At 39.8% G+C, this 21,811-nt stretch overlaps 2 protein-coding genes across 6 annotated transcripts; one reads left to right on the forward strand and one right to left on the reverse strand.

Moving 5' to 3' along the window:
* Positions 1–50: 50 nt before the first annotated feature.
* Positions 51–11,233, reverse strand: Frmd5 (FERM domain containing). Of its 3 annotated transcripts, XM_066737539.1 has the most exons (13): positions 11,117–11,233; positions 10,996–11,028; positions 10,413–10,900; positions 6,667–6,771; positions 6,549–6,591; positions 5,794–5,970; positions 5,352–5,716; positions 4,595–4,609; positions 4,268–4,356; positions 3,970–4,196; positions 3,624–3,791; positions 2,835–3,311; positions 51–2,412 (listed from the first exon to the last, which is right to left on the reverse strand). In XM_066737539.1, the coding sequence occupies exons 3-13, from the start codon at positions 10,506–10,508 to the stop codon at positions 1,994–1,996; spliced, it is 2,181 nt and encodes a 726-aa protein (XP_066593636.1). In that variant the 5' UTR covers positions 10,509–10,900; positions 10,996–11,028; positions 11,117–11,233; the 3' UTR covers positions 51–1,993. The 3 variants fall into 3 exon arrangements, with proteins under 3 accessions (XP_066593636.1, XP_066593637.1, XP_066593638.1); XM_066737540.1 differs by lacking the exon at positions 4,595–4,609; XM_066737541.1 differs by lacking the exon at positions 2,835–3,311.
* Positions 11,234–11,301: 68 nt separating this feature from the next.
* LOC136779766 (uncharacterized) lies at positions 11,302–20,459 on the forward strand. 3 transcript variants are annotated; one of them, XM_066737543.1, is made up of 8 exons: positions 11,452–11,515; positions 11,859–11,910; positions 13,343–15,538; positions 15,598–15,776; positions 16,664–16,722; positions 16,943–17,280; positions 17,359–17,667; positions 17,757–20,459. In XM_066737543.1, the coding sequence occupies exons 4-8, from the start codon at positions 15,772–15,774 to the stop codon at positions 17,763–17,765; spliced, it is 720 nt and encodes a 239-aa protein (XP_066593640.1). In that variant the 5' UTR covers positions 11,452–11,515; positions 11,859–11,910; positions 13,343–15,538; positions 15,598–15,771; the 3' UTR covers positions 17,766–20,459. The 3 variants fall into 3 exon arrangements, with proteins under 3 accessions (XP_066593639.1, XP_066593640.1, XP_066593641.1); XM_066737544.1 differs by lacking the exons at positions 11,452–11,515; positions 11,859–11,910 and adding an exon at positions 11,971–13,040; XM_066737542.1 differs by lacking the exons at positions 13,343–15,538; positions 15,598–15,776 and having other exon boundaries at positions 11,302–11,515.
* The last annotated feature ends 1,352 nt before the right edge of the window (positions 20,460–21,811 follow it).

The raw sequence follows: 21,811 nt of genomic DNA on the forward strand, positions 1-21,811 counted from the left end.
CGTAAAAAATAAGGGGAAATTGACGAATCTAGGAGAAATGACCACTGGTGGAAGAATGAACAAATTTTATTGACTAATAGAGCGGCGCATTTGCCATGCTTTTTATATTAATTGTAAATATTTTATTTTACATTATTTACAACAGAATAAGTTCGAAATCATTGACCTCAAAATATCGCGCGTATTACGTTTAAAAGCTAAAAATTACTTTGTTCCGCAGTATTTGCATAATGGAGACGATTGGTAAAGGTCAGCCTTCCTGCCGTCCAGTCAAATATTAATTAAGAACCTACCTCACTTTTTTCCTTATTATTTATTGGATTTAAAATGTTTTTCTTTATCTCTCCACAAGTATTGCATAGAAATATTCCGAATAGAGACCACCTCACAATAGAGTAGGCGGACCTATCGCTTTAAACGATCGTCCAAATGGTATAATTCCCTTATTACCTTTACATCTACAGATACGTTAAATTGCAATTGACATCTGTTTTGTTTATACAATTTGTTCGCTCGCCTATAACACACGCTTGTCTTTGAAAAAAAACCTTCACTAATCATCAAAGAAATATCATTAAAGGGAAAATGTATTTTCCCCTTTAAATTGCACATTAACTGAAACAAGATGTTCCATGAAAGTTTTTTTTACAAATTATTGAGCGTGAATAGCACATGAACATTCTCCCTTCGGAGGAGCTATCTTTTTTTGAGGCAATTTATTAATCGTTGTCGAAGTAAGATTTAAGCACCGTTTCGACTCTAATTAATTAGAGTCGTAGGTGCATCTTTAATTGCATGGACAAAGTGAATCAGTCGCTTTCCAAACACACTAACTTTTATCTCGCAAAGTATCAACATACGCTTTTGCGTCACGCCTGGCAAACAATTTTGATTTGTCATCTCTCTCATACCACTATGCCTACTCATTTTTGTAGTTCTTATCATAGAAAAATAAGTTTGAATGGAGTGAAAATTAGAAGGAGAGAACATAAAAGAGATACAAAGAAACGTTGACAGGTATGAAATATTGCTTGAAGCACTGGCTGGCTTTTTCGAATTAGAGAGCAACTTTTGCTTACTTCCTAGATGCTTCAGGGGTTGAAGCGAAATTTCCGATTGGCGAACAACACCAATGGCAGCAAAATATGAAAAATTCAATGACATTTCTAAAAATTAGTACGAACTTGAAACAACTACCTCCTACATGGTTTATATATATACTGCATACGTATAATATATATTTGTTGTATGTATTACTGAAATGTTTAAAAAAAATTCTCTCCGTTCATAACCAGAGATGATTGTCCATCGAAACATTTTCGTAAAAAGATTAAGAATTTTTGTCTTATTTGAGAAAATGCAGCACGATTGCGTACGAATGCTTATCGCTTGAAAGAATTGATTTCTTTAATTGCTTCAATAGCCCTATAGTAATTATTACTTTAGTATACACACACTGCAGCGTGTGTAAAATCACCTCATTGTTAAAATAAATTATTTCGCAATTACGTGTATATATACAGACGTATAATTATAATAATTGTGAGACGCATAAAATATTTAAGGAAGTCTGACATTGCAAAATTAAAAATAGGCCATTCACGAAACGGTTTCTTGCGTTTTGACGTATCGACTGTTGATAAAAGAATCGATTATGTCACTTTGGCCAAGTGCATGTTTTTCCAAAACTTCGATAGGTCATAACTGGGATCTAAGAAAACGCAAAATTAGACTTCGCTCGCGCTTCTTTCATTATTGGTCAACGAATCGCTTTCTTCCTACACGATTAAGCTGAGAATTTCCAGAGTGCTGCTCGATCAGCTTAACAAAATTATAACAGCTTCCATTAGCGCACGGAGAGTACGGTGAGCGATGAAAATAAAGCTATCGGGCAAGAAACCCAAGACGACAGCGGACGTTCCATCGAAGGATCCTCGACTTGGCACTGTAAGGAAATAGCATTCAAGGTCGATCTACGCAGTGATGTGCCGCATCAAAATAGGCCGAGCTTCCTGAGGAACTCCTTGATGGGTACATAGTACTGGGTCCTTAAAGCAACCATTTCCGGTGTCTTCCTGAGACTACTGAAGAGAGACGTGTCAGTCTCGAAGACGACCACGATGACGATGAAGAGAACGGTGACGGTTAAGACGAACGCAGAAACGCAGAGTCTCACTATTCGAAGACTCTTGTGACTGAACTTGCCACTCCAACGACGATAAAGCCACTGCTGTCGCTGTGGCTGCTGTTGAACCGGCAATTTCGAGTTCTGCAGCTTCTGCATTTTCGGCACTGGTGTCACCGAGCGACTCTGCGGTCTACCCGAAGCGTCCAGTAGCTGACTCTCGGAGGAAGAATGATCGAACGAGTCCCTGAAGTAATAATCGCTCGCGTCCACCTCATGGGAGCCCACTGAAACCATCAAAAACCAATTAGCTTCCGGTTTACAACAACGCGAGAATCAAATTATTGCCATCGATCGATCTTCCCAAAATAAATAAATAAAAGAATAAAACTATAAAATACCAAATAACGATCGATCGTCGACCATAATTCCATCCACAGCTTATCTTGCGTTTAGACATCGATTACTCCAAGTATTTAGGAAATTTCGTGCAACTATGATAAACAAGGATATGGGGCGTGACATTGGCCACATGCTGAATGCAAAGAAAGTTAATTTCAAAGAAATAAATTTTTGGATGTGGTTGAGAGGTGAGGGGTCGATGCAAAGCGACGAATAGTACATAGTAAGAGAGAGAGAAAGAGAGAGAGAGAGAGACAGATTAATCGAGTGAGAGAGATTGGCTGATTGGAGATTCCCCGTTGCTTACCTGATCGACAAAAAGTTCGATCCAGTCCATTTCTGGTGTCATTGGGAATAGGCGATCTTGCGAGGTTTGCAAGGCCATTTTGCTGGCTCTTCCTCGTGCCCCTGCTCAGGCTCTCCTCGGGGCTTACCTGCAGCCTCCCTGAGGAGTTCCTCGAGCTACCAAACGTCCCTACCGAACCACTCTTTATCAGCATCCCATTGGAGGAACTCTGCGACTTTGACTTAGCAGGCGTAATTGAAGTTTTTATTATCAAGGCCGTTGACCTAACGGCCTTGGGGCTCTTCTCAAGCTCGTTGATTCTCTGTCTGACGACGTTCTCGATATCCCTGCCCGCCAATTCGTCCGAGCCTATAACTATTCTCTGACTGTACAACGCTTGAGGCCGGTTCAGCGTGCTCTTGGGAAATGTCAGTTTTTTCTGGTTTGTGGTGGATGTGGTGTAGGTGGCACTCGCATGCGTTTCTTTTTCGTCTACGGCTAAAAGAACAGAAAGAATGGAAAACCAAATGAAAATCTAAGAAGCCAGGAAGCCGTGGGGTGACAATTCGATTTGTAATGGTTGCAGCTAAGGTGCAACCCTTTTACACATGCAGCTTGTACGACTTTTAATATAGCTCCAAGAGCGTGCTTGGCATGCGATCATCGAGATATCCAAGTGTCTTCGTCAACGATGGTTCGTTCTACCAATCTCATGGATTCTTTCTCATCGATCGGTTCTTCGTTGGGTGTACACTCGTATATTTCGTGGTTATTCGAGACAGGTAAAGCCTGAATCCTCTAGGCACTAACCATTGTTTCTCCTAGCTTGAATTTCTTGGTCCTCGGAGACGGTCTCCAGGAGCGGCAAGGTGTTGTCAGGACAGTAGGGGGAGCTCAGGGGTAGCCCTGTCGCACCTTCCGACATACCAGCGCCATCCAAACCAGCACTGTGACAGCTTCGTGGCAAACTAGAGTATCCTAGGTCATGCAACATATAGTGCTTTAAAAAAATCTCTCATGCCAAAGTTGAGAAAAACTTCTCTTCAGCTACAAAGAAAGTTTGACAGTTAAAAATTCTCTAGGAGAAGAAATCTTCAGCTAAAATTACTGAAACTGAACCAATTGACTTTTCATGTTTTTTTAACTAGAAACTAACGTATTTCTACGAGATCCTGGCTGGGTGTGCTGGGAGTAGCTGGAACACTGCTGGCCTTTCTTCTGAGTCCAGTGCTGGAGCAACGTTGGATCGTTGGTTCCTCCTTTCTTAGGGGACCTGTACCTTCGAGGACTTCCCTCTCAGTTCTGCCTGTGTACTTGAATTTCGTTCCCCAGGAGAAAATCGAACCTCCACTCACCACTGGAGCATCGGATGCTCTTGGCAATCTAAAAGAAAATATTTTATTAACATTTGAATTTTTAAGATTTTCTTTTTAAATGTATTTTCAATAATTTACGTGAAAAATAGCATCTGCTCGATGGCACATCTCCAAACGTGACGACAGTTTGATCCAGTTGGGCATTTGAATCCAACAGTGTGTTTTTTCTGAAAATTGCAAGGTATCAATTAGACCAATTGGTTATTTATTTATTTTTTTCTTTGGCATTCTATGGAGGCAGAACAAACAAGGCAAACTACGTGAAATACAGATGCAAGGTCTGACGAGGTTTCTAACGTGGGAAAAATCCACACTTTGGTACTAAATTGTTGCAAGGACAGTAATAAACTAGTGGCTCTAGTATATGTATAGATCATAGCAAGAAGTTTCTACGAGACGACTCACCTTCGTCCTCACATCCTAATAGGGTCCGGCAGTGAAAAATAATCAGATTTACTTCACGCTCGTTACTATCCTAGTCCTTGTGCTAACGTGACAACCTGCGTACGCAGGAAGACAAAACTTTTTCACGTGTATAAGATTTTAAAGAGACGTTTCCACGTCGCATTACGAGACCATACGAGGGACTCTATTGTTTTCCACTAAAAAGACTCTAATCAATAACATATACACCTTTGCTCGAAATTCAATCGTTCCCAGTGTGGAGAAGTTCCAACTATTGACTTATGATACTACAAGAAACTTTGTTATATATATAAAAATATATATATGTGGTAGCTGTGTTTCAATCTACAAATATTCAATAAATCAATACAATTACAAGGGACGAAGCAACGAATTAAAATTAATTGAAATTAATTCAAGTCGATAAACTCGTGACAAATTAAGTGAAATTATTTTAATAAAGACTAAGGTGCAGTTTCTGATGCAATGTTGGAGGTGCCTGACAATGGGTAGACAACGAAGCAGAGTAGTGGAATTTGTAATCCTATAAACTCTAGCTTCCGACACTGGGTCGAGGTTATTTTATCGATCATGAAAAAACACGAACTTGATTATGTTATCCTCTCTACAAAGCCCTGTCGTATGGTCTCCTTAATCAGAATTTTAAATAGGTCGTAATCGAGTATCTATACAACGATTTTTGATAAATTTTACATTGGACTCTATTCGATAATTCGTGCTCAAGTTTGATAATCACCTCGTTAATGGTCAGATGGACTATAAACATTTTGCCTTCGTAGTTGATTTTTTGGACTTCGGACCACCGGAAATGATGAGTCTTTTTGGAGCCTTGAAACGTGAGTATACCACAGTGATTGATACCAAGGTAAAGCTGAGACCCTTTGTGGTCTTTCACTGGATGAGGATCAACTGCATAGGTGTCCAGAGTCGATGCCAGTCTCAGGAAATGGGTCTCGGCTTGCTCCGGTGTAAATCCCTTGAGTTGACCTTGATGAAGCTCCATAGCTTTCTCCTCAATTGTCTCAGTTTGTTTCAACAAAAGCTTGTGCTCCGAAATATAGTTACCCTCGTGAATTTCAGGATCGTAATCACCAAGTTCACCTAAAAATAATATTTAGTTATAAATCAAAATACATGAATCAATTAATCTTCAATAAAATTTTAAATTCTCGTCTCACTCTGAACGATACAGGCAGCTAACAAGGCTGCTTCTCCAGGACTACAATAAAGCCTGCCATGAAGCAAGTCTCTCTTCAACTGTTGATACACTTGATACTTGGTGATCTCCTCTTTCAACCTGAGAGGATCCGGAGGATAGAATTTTACACGAAAGCTGAACAGAATGGGATCCATATCTGGAAGGAAAAAAATCGAAATAGGAAAAATGTCTAGAAATATCATACATAAACAATGATGTTTTCTTATAGCTAAGGCCGAATGAGTCGATCGAATGCGACTATCCTTGAGACTCGCTGTGGATCTAGTTAGTTCTGGTGAAGTTATTCCAAGCTCGAATGGTCAACTAGCTTTATTTGTGTCCAATTCAGCGAGAATGGTGTAACGGGTCGCTATGCCTTGAAACTTTCATGTGACATCGACCCAAATATAATTAGAAATAAGGCATACGAAAGAGGATAAGCCGATCGTAACCTTGGTCACAGCTGTTTAATACTATTAGCTGATCGTCCAACTTCAGCCACATACGATATCCTGGACTTTTAGGAATAAGGAATGCTATACGAGTCTTTGCAATTTCTTATTCATGCCTCCTCGTCCTTAAGCACCAAATGTCGATACATCTCTAAGCTTTACTTTCTTTGACCCAGCACGTTTAGCCTTGTCAAACAACCTGCCAGTCATTAGCTTCCACCCTCTTATTACTCCCAGATGATCCTCCAACTCAATTCCATTCAAACCATTGAAGAAAACCAACCTTTCACTTGTTTTATTGCAGTTTTGGCTAAATCCAACCAGTGCTAAAAATCAAAAACACCATAAATTAATTTCATCTCATTATAATTTCTTCCATAATCATAAATAAATTAATTTACCCTCTGCCTGCAGTGATCAACGTAACGAAGACCAAAGTAGTCCGTTTCCAAGATGTTGAGCTGTTTGCAGACATATTCAAGAATGTATCGTCCCTTGTGCTGTGGCTGAAAAATTCAAGAACTCGTTAGTCGACTGATCTCTTCAGAGATTAAACAATTTGTTAAGTAAAAGAGGGGGGGGGGGGGGGGGGGAAGAAAAAGAAAGTTTCTTCGTCCACGTTCCACAGACATGGAAGAAGGCACGTTTGATAGAAAACTCTCGCTTCGCTCCAAATACGTTTTGCCTTACGTGGCCACGTGCCGTTGGTTTTCACGAATTCCCTCGGTGGGCCGCGGAAACGAGCGATATTTCCAGTATCAGGGTCGCGATAGTTTAATCGGCCGAGACACGCGAACCTGTGGAGCGTCGCTATATTTATTAGCGTTTCGCAACGAGGCAGGAAATCTCTGTGAGTATGCATTCGCACCATCATCGGTTACGTAAACGAAGAAGCTTCGACCGTGACCTATGCACCAAGTTCGCGCCAGGTAATAATAGCCAGGAATAAACCGTCCAGGAAGCGCTCGTTTAGCTTCCGTGGAGCGTCCGCAGGGATCCACCAATTTCATTAACAATACCGGGAAAACTTGATCGATGGACTAACGTAATCATCTTTCTACGTCAAAGTTGGAATTAATTTTGATGGGTACGGGTGGGTGCTCTGAAAAATAGAGCGAGACTTTGGTTATATTTGTGAAGATTTGGAGAACGATGGGGAATAGTATCACGAAACGAGTCGTTACTAGTTCATTCGAAAAAAATATAAAAATTAGTTTAATTTTCAAAAAAACGTGTGAATATTTTTTGTGGAGCTTCTATAAAGATCAACCAATCATGTTATTTATATCAAAATAACTTGATAAATGAACTATATAATTAACTTTCTATATGAAATTTTATACAGAAGCAGAAATTAAAAAATGGAACGAGCGATTACAGATATTTGTAGAGATTAGAAGAACAATAGGGAATAGTGTCTTCAAATAAGTTGTTACCAGTACATTAAAAAAAAAAACAAAAATACAGTTTAACTGTACAACAAACGTAAGATTATTTTTCGTGGAGCATCCACAAAGATCAACCAATCATATTAACAATATCAAGATAATTTGATAAATGAACAATCAAGAGACACTATAGTGTCTCGACAGCGATTACATATAATTATCTTTTTACGTGAAATTTTATACAGAAGCAGAAACTATATAAAAAAATAGAGCAAGCGATTGCAGATATTTGTAGAGATTAGAAGTACAATAGGGAATAATGTCACGAAATGAATAATCATTAGGTCATTAGAAAAAAAATACAGTTTAACTATCCAACAAACGTACGAATATTTTTCGTGGAACGTCCACAGGGATCAACCAATCATATAAACTATATCAAGATAATTTGACAAAATGAACAACGTAATTATCTCTCTACATGAAATTTTAAACAGAAACAAGAGAGCCTAAAAAATGGAGCAAGCTATTACAGATATTTGTAGAGATTACAAGAACAGTATCGAATATAGTATCACGAAATAAATAATGACTAGGTCATTAGAAAAAAAAAATACAATTTAACTGTCCAAAAAACGAGCGATTATTTTTCGTGGAGCGTCCACAGGGACCAACCAATCATATAAACGATACGAAGATAATTTGACAAATGTAAAATATTATCATCCTCCTACAATAAAATTTTATACAGAAACAAGAGAACCTAAAAAACGGAGCGAGCGATTACAGATATTTGTAGAGATTACAAGAACAATAGGGAACAATGTCACGAAAGGTATCGTCGGTGGATGATTAGAAAAATACAGAATTTAAACGAAGAAATATCGATCGAGCGTGGCACGCAGCTACGCGTAGGTTTGGAAATGGGGTAAGGCTGGAAGCTCCCATCTGGTTTCGATGTTGGCTAAAAGAAAAAGGTCTCGCTCGCGACACTCTACTCCTCTGCCAACTAGAAAACTGGGTCGTCCACGAACAAATGGCCTTACCCCCTGTCCATTTCCTCTCCTAAAGGAAGCTTTCCGGCTGCGTGCGCGTGCAAACGTGCCGCTAACACGCGATCCCGGATTACATTATCCCCGCGACGTAGTCCAGTCATTTACCAACGCGAAATACTCCGTGATCGATTAAAGAAACTCCACTTTGCCAATTCCCATATTCTCTTCCTCCGCTCGATTATCTCCGTTAATTAAATTTCTCGATAAAGAGACGCCTTAATAAGGAAGAATTTCACGCATACTCGTCAAAGAGATAAGAATCCACCACTCATCGTTGAAATTAAGAATGTAAATCGGAGAAATTCGATGCTGCTTTGTGGCCATAAAAAGCGTGACTGAGACATGAATAGCTTTGGAACTCTTTGGGGCAACGATGAAGAAATTCGAGAATCTTGGGTAATCCTTGTTATGGAGAAGGGGGGGGGGGGATACAAGAAAATGACGAGGCAACCGAAAAGTTAAAAAGGACAAAAATAAACGCAGTCTCGTCGGAGGAATAGAAGAGTCGGATGATTTTCATCATCAACGACTCAAGCGATTTCATAATACTGGAAAGAATTTCACCCCACTATAGAATATTTGAACAAAGCGCGAGCAATGTAGCATGATGCAGTTCTTATGTAAATTTATGCAAATCTTTCTTTGCATATAATTAATCACGCGCACGCTCTCCTATTATTTTCATCTAGCGTTTTCGATATTAAAGAAGATTTCTTTTCTGCCCAACGCTGTGCAACGCTAACCCAGTTAGGTAAAGAGCTTCGAGCACGATTGTGGCGAGAGAGCCACGTTGAATTAATTAGAAGAAAAATAATAACAAATTTTTGATCGGCCAATGGGGATGGTCGAGGTCGCGATAGTACATTTAGATTAGGCGAATTAAATTAATTCATACAGGAAAGTGCAATCAGCTTAATAACAGCTTATCAGCTTTTCGTCTGGCAGCGGTTAATTATGCAATTGGCCATAAAAAGGGAAATAAAGAGCGAGCTACTTATGAAGGAATTTCTGGAGTCCTCGAAAGCTTCGATCAGCAGCCCGTCATTAGTGCTCCGGTATAAAAATATGTCAAGTGTGTAAGTCGAGTTGACGCAGCGCGTGTGAAAGGATAGATGAGCAAGAAAAAGAGCTCGAGTAAACTCGAGGGGCAATTATCGAGATTGCATGTTACGGCCGGAAATCATCCCCTTCCCCCGATCGCCTGTAGGAGCCGGCATGGCCGGAAGAGATAAAGATTGCACGGGCTTTGACAGTTTGGGGAGAAATCGATCGATGCCGGAGCCACCGCGATGGCAATAACAACTAGACTAAGTCGAGAAATCTCGGGAAAGCAGGAAATGGAACGAGGGGATACCGTTCTCTGGTCCAGCGGGCCTGCTTATCATCCCCTCGTAACATTTCCGCGAGCCACCCAACGAATTTCCTCGATTATCTTGCGAAAACACGAGTCCTCGAGCAATATAACCGATTCGTTCGTGCGAATCTTAAACTTCTAAGCTTATAAATAAAATGCGCTTGATGGAGTGCTATCCGAGTCGTCGATAACGAGTGTTTTCCTCAAATCCGGCCAAGGTTTTCCGGGAAAAAGCAGGATAGCGTTATTCCGGGACGGGTTACGGACCTGTGCAATTAGTAAAAGCGTGTTACAGTCATGGAAGGTCTTTAGGGGGTTGGGGTAAAGAACGAGGGGAGATGTTGAGATACCTGGAAATCGCAGTGGATGATTTCAGCGTCGTCCAAGAGTCGAATAGTGGCGCGATGCACCACCGTCACGTCGCTTTTGCTGCCAAACTTCAACATTTCTGTCCTCAAGTCGCCAGCCGAATTATCCGCCCGGGCCTCATCGTCCCTTAGCCCACAGCACCACACACTGCTCGTTGATTGGCCAGCACGCGACTGTGACTACCCTGTCTGGCTCGGAGGAGCTTGGCTTCTTCCTGATCCTGATACCTGCTGCTGATAGTCTGTCCCTGGCGCACCAGCAACGCCGGCACATCACCGTACTACGTTAAACTTACACTGTTAACCGGTTCCATCCGATATGTTAACGCGAGCTCTCCAACGCTGCCACGTCTACTCCAACGTACATACATCCATCCACGGTGCAAGCAAGCGCTGATACTACGTTGCCAGGTCTTCGATACGCATGCGCAGTTGTACCGGTCGATGCAACGCGGAAGATTCGAACTTTCCTATGTAGACGCCATTTTGAATTTAATATAACCAATATTTTCGAAATATGTAAACAAGAACGTTAAACTGGTATAAAATAATTACAGAATTATACCTTGATTCCTTGGATCTTTTTCATCCGAAGAAACTAAATGAATATGTTGAACAATAATATTAATGATATAATTTCCAACGAAGGATATCACGTTTCGTGAAAGTGATATGGAAAACGTTACCTCGGTAATTTGATCGGAAGATAAAGCTCTGGCGAGGTTCATTGTTTCATGTATTCTGGACAGAAACGTTGAGATGGCAGGACTGAGAAAATCTTCTTTATCGAGAGGTTCTGCTCCCGGCTCTAGAGCGCTCGTGAGAGGTCAGGTCGACGCATGCGCTCAAAATGGCGTACGCTGCTGCTGGACCATGGAGCAAGGAGGTTTATGATGAAAACATCTGGCGGGCAAGTGTGTGAGAAAAAAACGTGGATGGTGGGGGCCAGCCCGGGGCATTGAACAAAGGTTGCTCGCTTTGGACGAGCAGCCGGCGGCGCATTCACGATTTAAACATGGCAGCGGCTACAAGCGTTGTCGTTCTCGACAGGGGCAACAATACCACCTGCACAATCAATTTACACGGTGTGTGCGCGAAAACATCCTCCAAACTTGATCCTCCTGACAAACGTCTCCTCGATATTTACCGATCTATACTCAATCTCGCTGAATCCTACAGTTATTCATGGTGAAACTCCTCTCTTCCGTTTCCTTCAGCTGTCACCCGAAAACTGCATGACCAACACCTGCTTTTCCCTTCGACTTATTCTATCCCTGTGCTCCGTGTTCCTACAACCAATCGTCATCTTTGCTATCTTCTTACATACCTTTTATACATATACAGTACACATGCATGTATATGACAGTGGAAGTTCAGTGAGTTTTTTTCATACTTTGTGCCAACAGTGACGAGTCTTTGCATTTTCAGGGGCCACCGTCGTCTCCTGGAGAGTGAATAATCAGGAACAGTTGTTCGTTAGGTGAGTATATAAGTTGGTTTAAGAGGAGGTAGAATTTCTTGCTTCGGGAAAGTCGACCCCGGGACACGTGTTCTCGTGGTTTGCCCGCAACTTTATTTCTCTCACGCTTTGCCAAAGCTGCTACACACGTGACCGGGAAAGTTTCGACCGATCGATTATTGTCGAGGTTAAAGTGTTAAAGTTGCCGGCGGAGGAGATCTTGACATTCTTAACCTTTTTGTATTGATAAATAATTATTGAATTAACGAATTGAGTTGAGCTGAGTTTTATCGCTTTAGCTGTACTTGCTGCGTTTCGTCCAAATATGAAACAATAATAGTGAAGAAAAGTATTGTAATAGATTGGTGAGGAGTTTTTCGTGAATGGGGATGAAGGGTGGTTAAAAAGAAGCTGATGGATCGTCGATGAATGGTCGATGATCGCTCGGGGAGTGATTATTCGTCGTTGAGGGAGATTAATAGTGGCGGGAAAGGAAGTTTTGGAAGTTGAGGAAGGGGCAGTAGGGGCACCTGCCGGGCAGTGCGTAAAAGCGCGACGCCTGTGACGATGTTAAAACGGCAGACGATGAAAAAACTGCGGTTGCCCGTTTTGGACCAGCATTACATACACCTTCTGCCATTTCATCCACACAGCAACACCAGTCATTGGTCTTCCCGCGATAAATGCTCTGTTAAGACCATGATCAGCCTCAATTACATGACGGAATCCTAACCTAATAGAATGTTTTTTTTTCACAATAATCGAGGCTCTTTGCTTACACCGGAAATGGAATGGTACAACAGGAAGCTTAAACAATTATCAAAACAATGTCTGAAAACTTTTGATACGGATGTGAAAAGTATTGGTGGGAAAATACTAATGAACAATGATAAATAATCAAAAAGAGAGTTAAAATTCGAACGATTGAAACTGACAAAAATAGTTAACCTTTCTAATTGCTTCTAGGAAGGTTAATTAAGTTATTGCTTATGAAAGATTTTAATTATCCGGAACTTTGATGATTTGAACATTACGGATGCTATTGATGAGAGAATGATGCGTATACTCGGGGCGAGGAAATGGAAAAGCAAGGCTGACGGGGAAGGACAATTCCGTGCAGAGTGCGCTAATGATGCTGCGCGCGTCAGCAGGTTCGAGTTTTTGCCGCCTGAACCATGGATTTCCAGCAAGGCGTCTCTCGTATAACTAAAGCAGAACGTAATACAAAAACGCCTTGATGAAAATTCATCCCGCATCAAATATTCTCCACGTTCGAAAAAAGTCCGTTTTAAGAAATATAATAATTTAACAAACCAACGGAAAAACTCGAAGCTTTTCCCCCAACTTTTCTCCTGGATATTTATTCAAGAATTGAAATGGATGTTTTCATCGGGGGGATGGGGGCTGATTTTTTCCAAGCTTGTATACATGAAGTTAACGTAATTTCGTGAAGTTGTAGAGGCAATATCGAGCAATGGCGGATTATGGTGCATCATGGAGGTGAAATAACGCTGGACGAAGGCTCTGGAGGAGAATCCAGTTGAATGGGGAATGCTGTAGAATGCCGGCAAAAACCGCAGCCACTGGGATCATTAGTCTACAGGCCGAGCCTCTCTACCCATCGTAGTCCTCGTATACCGGGTGGCAAGATCCTCCAACGTTCACCAGGACTCTCTTTGCTAGTTCATCTTCAGCATCTCCAGCAATCTGCAAACCACGATGAATCATTAGAATCATTTAAAAATGGCGCCCATCCTCGATGTTATCCTATCTTCACGAGCAAAGCTATTCAAATTATTTTTCTCAAAGACTTTTATAATACTACTACAACTTCAAAAATTATTATTCACAATTCATATGATCCTTCTTTTCGTTATTCCAGGTTGATACAATATCCTTGGACCTCACTAGTATACTTACAATCCGCAAAGACACTCCTTGAATCCTGATTCACAAAAATGGAGCCACTCTACTACCAGAAATATTCAAATTATTTCTTAAAGGCTTTTCCAATACTATACTAACATTAATAACTCTCCTAAAGTTCACATAATCCTTACTCTCTTTATTCCAGGTTAATAAAATATCCTTGGACCTCGTTGGTAACCTTACAATCCGCAATGATAGTCCTTGAAGTCTGATCCATGGAGCCTCTCGGATTGGAATATGAATTAGTGGAAAGCTGATGTATGGAATTATGTAATACACGCAGAGGAGGATATTGAGATCTTTGTCCTCCGCTCCGACTCTACGTAATGACGGAGTAATTTCGGCCGGCGGGGCACTTTAAAGTTTATTGCCAGGCCGCGATAACGAGCTGATTCGTGCGTGGCCGTTCCTCGGCGAAACCTCGGCGTAAATGAGTTCGGGTAGCGAGTGGGCCGTGAATTCTTAGCTAGTGATGCCGTTTGCTGGCCTCTCGCTGCTTCGTTTCGACCTCTGCAACGCGGAGGATCGTCTAGCAAGGCTTTGCCGGTATAAATAGGCTGGTTTCTTGCTGGGCTTAGTTAAACAAAGTTCTCCCAGGCTGCCTGGATCTGGCGTAGCTGCTGGGTCCGGGAACAAGCAAAAACCAAGGCCCGAGACCAGGGTGCTTGCCCGGCTACACCTCAGTTTCCTCCGCACTATAACGGGTGTGCCTCCCCGACCACCTCCTCTCATATGTTTAAACTCAAACATCAAACTAAAATCCCCTCCTCCCTTGCACACTCCCTCCCCCCCCCCCCTCTTACCATCTCTCAGCTATAAAATCCAATTCGTCGTTTCATTCCCCTCGATTCTTCCCCAGATCCTATCCTTTCCTCGTTCTCTAGGCACGTACCTGATTCTTTCTTGTAAAACTGCACCGTCACCTTTACCAATTATTTACCAGTATCCCTGCACTTTGTAACCGTTGCGACGACTGCTAGTTGTATAATTGCCTCCTTCGCTAGAAAGGATATCTACAAGCTGTGCCCAGTTAACGGGATATTTTATTGGATAATCAAAATGATGATTTTGGAAAGGAGCAATGTAACAGGAATAAGAGAGAGAGTTATCAGAATGGTCCTCCATGTTACAATGATCTAAGGTGATGTTCTAAAGAATGAGAGTATGAGGAATTAATTACTGGAATTTCTGGAAATAAACGGTGGATGTGGTTGAGATGATAAGATTTCAAGAGCTATCAGAATAGTCATTTTCATTATAAAGATGATCCAAGAAACGATATTCTTAGTAATAAGTAATGTGAAGAATTAATAATTAAAAATTCTCAAAAAATAAATGAAGAGAATAACTGAGATGACAAAAGATGGTAAGAATTAGGATTACGAGTATTAGTGAAACTTACTGGACCACGGTTGAAGAGTAGTTTGGAAAAAGTAGAGCTGATATGGGGGGGGGGGGATTGAGGCGGAAGTGGAAAAAAGCTCGCAAGACAGTTGGATCGAACTGTTCGACCATGCGGAGCTCCGGTGATTCCAGCCTGTAACTAACTTCCCTCCCCTCTACCAAGAAGCAAGTCAGTCCTATAGGAAGTGTTACCAGGCTCTTGAAAATGATTGATCTGGATCAGCCTCTGTCCTGCTGTTATCGAATTTCCATGGAATCATAGACCACAATTATCCACTCATTCATCAAGAACATCCTCGAGTTTATCTCACTTCAGGTACAGTACATCTGCAAAGTAATACAAGAACTGTTACCATTGTATCTTTCATGTTTTAGCCAAAGAGGTATCTCGTGCTCCGTTCGCTTATATGGTGTGACGAAAGCTTGTTTGGAATTTGGTTTTGGTGAGCAGAATGCGAAGAGAGGGATTTGGAGATCGATCAAAGCCAAAGGGGAATAGAATAGAATAGAACGAGAGAAGCGAAGGTGGTGCATCGTTAAAGTGGATTTATGCTGTGAGTGGAGTCTCGAATTCGTAAGAGAAGAAGAAGAAGAAGAAGAGTAGAAAGAGGAGGAAGAGGAGGAGGAGGAGGTAGATGGTTCTGGAGAAGCGGGCGTAACCGCATATCCAGCGAATTGGGTAGCTATCTCTTGTGTTGCTCCCTCAGACCGAGGCTCTGGACTGCCCGGAGATGTTGGGAAGAGAAAGAGAGAAAGAGGAGAGAGAGAGAGAAACGGCAAGAGAGACCGGGGAGCTGTGACGGGCGCAAAAAGCACGGCAGACAGCGCCGCTCGTTTTTGCAGCCTTGCCGCAGCAGCTCTGCCAACCAATACCAACGACAACGTTGGAGATATTCCACGAGAAATCGCGAAAACGGCTACCCCACGCTCCGAAGCCACCCTACTCTAGTGCCTCTGCTCCATCCCCTCAGAAATATCAACCAAAAACCGTCCACGAATCCTATCATCCGTACTTATAATCCCAATGGAATTCCAAAAATCCCTCATCCCTCGCGTGGAAGCATGTGGAAGGCCTGGAATTGAAAATAAAATTGAGAGAATTTTTCTATGTAGGATCGAAGATTTTTTTCGTCGATTAATGAGAATTAAAGATTGAAAATTGTACGAGAGAGAAATAGGAGGGTAAAAATGTTTAGACGAAACTTATTCATCCGATTTCTTTGAGAAGGTCTCCTCCGTCTGACAGCGACGTGACTAATGGCAACTCTTGTCAAGACAGAGAGCCGAACGCGCTTTTCGCCCCTTCTCCCATGCTTCCCTTCCACCGTGCAGAGAGCAAAGCAGACCCCGACAGCCAACTACATATAATTCGCGAATCCACAACTTAGCCACCCTCTGCCCCGTTTTTCTAATGAAAATCATTTTTTCTTTTCTTTTCCAGTAAACAAGCAGTCTTCGATGGCAAAAAGGCTATTAGGGGCGGCATTCCATTTGTCTTCCGTAAGTAGGAAAAAATTGGCTGGATGTTACCACTTTGCACCATCTCTTGCTTATCTTCTCAATGATACGTATATTAGGAAACGTATAGCAATTCCTTTCCATTCGTAGTATGGATTGGTTACTTATTTTCTTATACAAGGAATCGAAATGGTTTGAAGAGAGAAATTATAATTTTGTAGAATTAAATGAAGATTGATTCATGTTTTAATCGTTTCTACAGCTCAATTTGGAGCATGGACATTTGGACCACCTCACGGATTTGCCAGGATCGTTCGTTGGAACGTGGAGAAATCACCGGAGCGACTGTCGACAGGTGACGTGGAGGCCATTTTCTCAATAATGGACAGCGAGTTCACCAGGTCCATGTGGAACTACCCATTCAGGTTAACCTACAGGTTGATACTGCGAGAAAAGGAACTTCATTTTAATATTGGTGTCTACAATCCTAGCAAGGATCACAGTTTTAGCTTCAATCTCTTGTTGCACACTTACTTCAAGGTCCCCGATGTGAGAAGGTGTCAAATCACTGGTCTTCATGGTTGTACTTTCATCGATAAGGTTGGATATTCGTTTAAGATTGCGTATTATGTATTGAAGATAATGAAATATTGTGACTAATCTGGTTGAATTTTTTAGACAAGAGACAATCAGATATTCCAAGAGGGCAGAGATGTTGTTACGGTATGCGAATGGACTGATAGGATCTACCAAAATACCCAGCCAGAGCACATCATAACGAACGTGGTTTCTGGCAGGAAAATGAGAGTGCAGAAGTACAACTTCCCCGACACGGTAGTATGGAATCCTTGGCAGGAAAAGGCGAGGGATATTCCGGATTTTGGCGACGATGAGTTTCCTAACATGATTTGCGTTGAAAGTGGACACGTTAGTAGTCCTGTTATACTTTTGCCTGGCACGGCATTCGAGGCCAGTCAAATTCTTCAGGTATTATTTTATTCGATCTCTGTTTCAGGATTGTATTTGCATAGTAAAAACTTGGCTGATTTGAATAATCGATTGATCATTTTTTTCAGGTGATGTGAGTAGAGGGTGGTCCAATCGCACAATCGACCTGCCCCGTAGGGGGTGGCAATTCGCAGTTTTCGCTGCTACAATCAGGAGCTGGTTGGCCAAGCGCAGGCACTGCTTGGCTTTATATGTCGTCTGCTCCGCCACCTCCGCCACCTCCACCGCCTCCTCCCCCACCACCGCCGCCACCACCTCTGCCATCGAACATTCAATTAGCTCATCAACACGATCATTGTATCGCCCAAAGCTGCATGATATGCTCCCTTAATCTGTAGAACGTCGGTAGCTTCTTCTCCATTGACTTCAGTTTTTGGCCCAAATTCAAACACTTGCTCTAGAAAGTGCTTCTTAATTTCGTCTCTAAAAATCTTGATATTTTGCAAGGTATACCAATTTTCTGATCCATCTTATAATATTCCTTCATTCTGTATTGTCTCATAGCAGGACAGTCGCGATAGCAATTTTATTCAGCGTCGATCATTCTAGAAGAGGAAAATGCTTTGAAATCCTCTTCTTATAAAATGTCGACAATTTATCTTTAGTAGCTCTCTCATTGTTGTTTCTTTACATTTTCTTATCAAGACTTGAATTGCTTTTTACAATATGCTACGATACAGATATGGTGCTAATTTTGTATACTGTATTATTGCTAAGTAGCGTCAAGTAGATAAACGTCAGCTGGCAGTATTGCCACAACAACTTAATCCCTCGAGGCCAATTTGATTAAATAAATAATATCATCGAAATAGATTTAAGAACCTTATGCCATATACTGACTACGATACTAAAATTTAAATAGTAAATGTATGTGTCCATAACGTTTGTAAAGATATTAGCTCATCGGCACTAATCGTTCCATCTATTCGCCCTGCTGGTCACTGAAATGAAAGACCAACTGTCAAAGGCCTTAACTTCGTTACGTGTAAATGGTAGACGACAAAGATCCCAATGATAACTATAATGTGCAATGACAAATCTCTGAAACACAATTTTTTACAAATTTTTATCGATCAAGGTTTTAAAATTCTCCCGAGTAAATACATCTGCAATTTTTATACACTGATGACTATTGAATCTTACTCTCATACTGCATATTATAGCTGGTACCACGTGCAATGTTTTATTAATTAATCTGTGCTCAATTAGGAATTACGAGCGGTGCCATCAATTTATTTATTAGGAATAAAAATTGCTGGTGTCGGTGGTACGATAGTTGTCTTAGAAACTTTGTCGCTGTTCTTCCATCACTTTTCTATTTTTGTTTTTTCTATATTGAACTTGCAAAGTTTTCGATTTAGCGTCAAGTGGAGAGTAGCGAGTTTTAATTTTAGCAATTTTACTGAGTACATACAACGTTTGTTATTAAGTTAATGAGTATATATGATGACACTACGGTATGATTAAAAATATTGTTCGAGGCTAATATACCAGGTACGTAGCATAACGGTGTTAGGGTGTGAATAAAACGAAAATAGAGCTGATTAATTGCAGACTCGTTTTTAAATTAGACATAGCGATCGGCGAGACTTAGCCTCGCGATTTTACTTTCAAAACAAAAAATTATTCTTAAGATGTGATATTTGTCAGTGTAATTCCATCGCGAAATTATAAACTTTTGCGTATAAGAACCACTAGGTGTTCTACATACCTTCCATCTGATTTCTGTTGTTTGGATAATCACTGATAGGACTTCCTAAATTTCTTAGGAAAAATAGCACAATTTAAAATGTGACAATTAATGATTAATTGTTATTTTAAATCATTTATGGTTTAACGAATGCTCAAGATTTAAATCCTTGGAAGTTCTGTCAATTATGTTATTAGCTGATGATGTTGATGAATATCTAATATAATTAGATATAAACTAAGAATCATTCCTTTCAGGGAACACAATTTTCTTCTGTAGAGGCTATTTGTCGTTTTTATATCGCTTTTTCTCTCTCGCATTTTTAGTATTAGAGCGCAGTCTTCCATAATGACGATATATTCAACTGGCCATGCAATAGTCATATCACGTATAATTTTTTATCAATCAATTCTCAAATAAAAATTTTATTTTATTAATGCAGTTAAAAATGAATTATCAGCACAAACATCGAACTATCAAGAAATGTACTCTCTTTGGGAAAGTGCAATAAAAATGTGGGAGATAATTAGAAAGAAATCTTTCATTTATATTACCTTTCTATAGCGGAGCAAACAATGCTCTGTTTCTCAAAACATTCTGAAAAGAAGTCAGAGCAGAATTTAATGAGAAGATAAATTTGATTTTAATAAAATGTGAATAATTTATTAAAGTTCTCACTAAAAGGTTAAAATACATTAGTGACTCAATCCACGTTTGTCATACGCATTTAAAAGATTAAGTAACACAATTTGCATCATACGCTTTGTTCTTGGATATAGGCAGATCATTTATAAATATCCGCTTTTGATCCAACGATGCAGTGTAACAGCTTTTATACATATTAATAATTAGATCCATACATAATACTCAAATAATACAAATATAAAGATTATTATAAATAGTTTTATGCAAAATTTTACACCATAACATACAACTCAAAGAAATAGCTTTAACTATATATATAACGTAGCTTGTCAAGAGTGTAATATTTCTAAAAATCAAGTGCATTTGATTTATATCTTAATCTTTGAAAGCATACTTGGTAATTTCCAAATAGCCTTATTTTTATTTACGATTTATCTACAACGTTAACTCTCGCCTTGCTTGCTATGGTCTGAATCTTGTTGCTTTTTTTGCTGCTTTTCTCTCATTCTCTCAGCATCTCTATAATAAAAAAATATTATTAAAATAAATGATATTTTTGAATTTCACATTCTATTTAACTCACCGTGCTTTTCTTTGCTCCAACGAAAGACCCTTATTGCTGTCCTGTTCTGCAGCAGCTTTTTTTTGTGTCTTTTTCATATTCTTTGCTCGAGCCAGCTCGCGTTGATTACCACCTAAAATAGAAGTAATAGTTGAGTAACGTCTAATTAAATATATATCATTTAAAAATTACATACCTAGGTATAGCAAAACAAGAATGTAAGTTAAAATCAAATGAAAATTATAAAGAAAAAGATCTCAAGAATTTCCAGTAAAAACAAAATTAGAAACTAGTGGATTCTAAAAAAAAAAAACTATTTTTGGAAATCTCAAGAATACTTTTAAGAGCTCACAAATCGCATAACCTCAAAATTCAAGTTACATTAGAAAACAAACCATTCTTCTTTGTAATATTACGAAACCCAAATCAGTTATTCAAATAAAAACAGCTTGTATCGAGTAATGGGAAAAAAGTCAGTATGTAATTACTTACGGGTCATTGTTTAAGCCTTGATCTCCGACAAACAAGAACAACTGAAGCTGACCAGGCGATTAAAAAGAATGTTCAATGGAATCTTGATACTTTTAATAGTTCCACTAAATAAAACTTCAAATTAGGCTAAAGGTAAATTAATGCTTGATGTGTTAAAAGTCTAATTCTTATACAGTTTCTCCCAAAATGGGATTATTAAAAAAACTACAGTATTTAAAGCTTGTTCAGCTATTCGGATGCTTCAGGAGACGGAGGCATTGGTGCCCTCCTACCTAGCGACATCAGCTGTTACTTGGTAAAACTAAATGTTTAAAGTGTTTAAGCGTCCTGTTTATAAAAACTATCATGTTCATTCTACTTTAACCCTTTAAAAACAGGTGATTTTCTCATTGATATCAAACTATTTTTCGTGAATACAAAATTAATAAATGTTTTGTTCACAGTGGCCAAGTCGATTACTAACTGATATTTTGACATTTTCAACAGACTGAATTTGCTCCAATCCTTACTCTTGTAAAGGGTACAGAATATTACATTTGATTTCCTATTTCCATTAAGATAGTTATAATTAACTGTGTTTATTTTTTTTACAAATTCTACAATTATTTTGTATACATTCAAAGAAGAACGTTGTTTTTAAAAGGCTATGTATCAACTATGATTATTCATCTTTATCAGATGTTTTACCAAATAATATACAAAAATAAAGTTATAAATTAAAGTTGAATCTATTA

The sequence above is a fragment of the Prorops nasuta genome, unplaced genomic scaffold, assembly GCF_024137725.1.
Source record: "Prorops nasuta isolate Cenicafe-Biocafe unplaced genomic scaffold, Cenicafe_Pnas_1.2 PNAS00017, whole genome shotgun sequence".
NCBI lineage: Eukaryota > Metazoa > Arthropoda > Insecta > Hymenoptera > Bethylidae > Prorops > Prorops nasuta.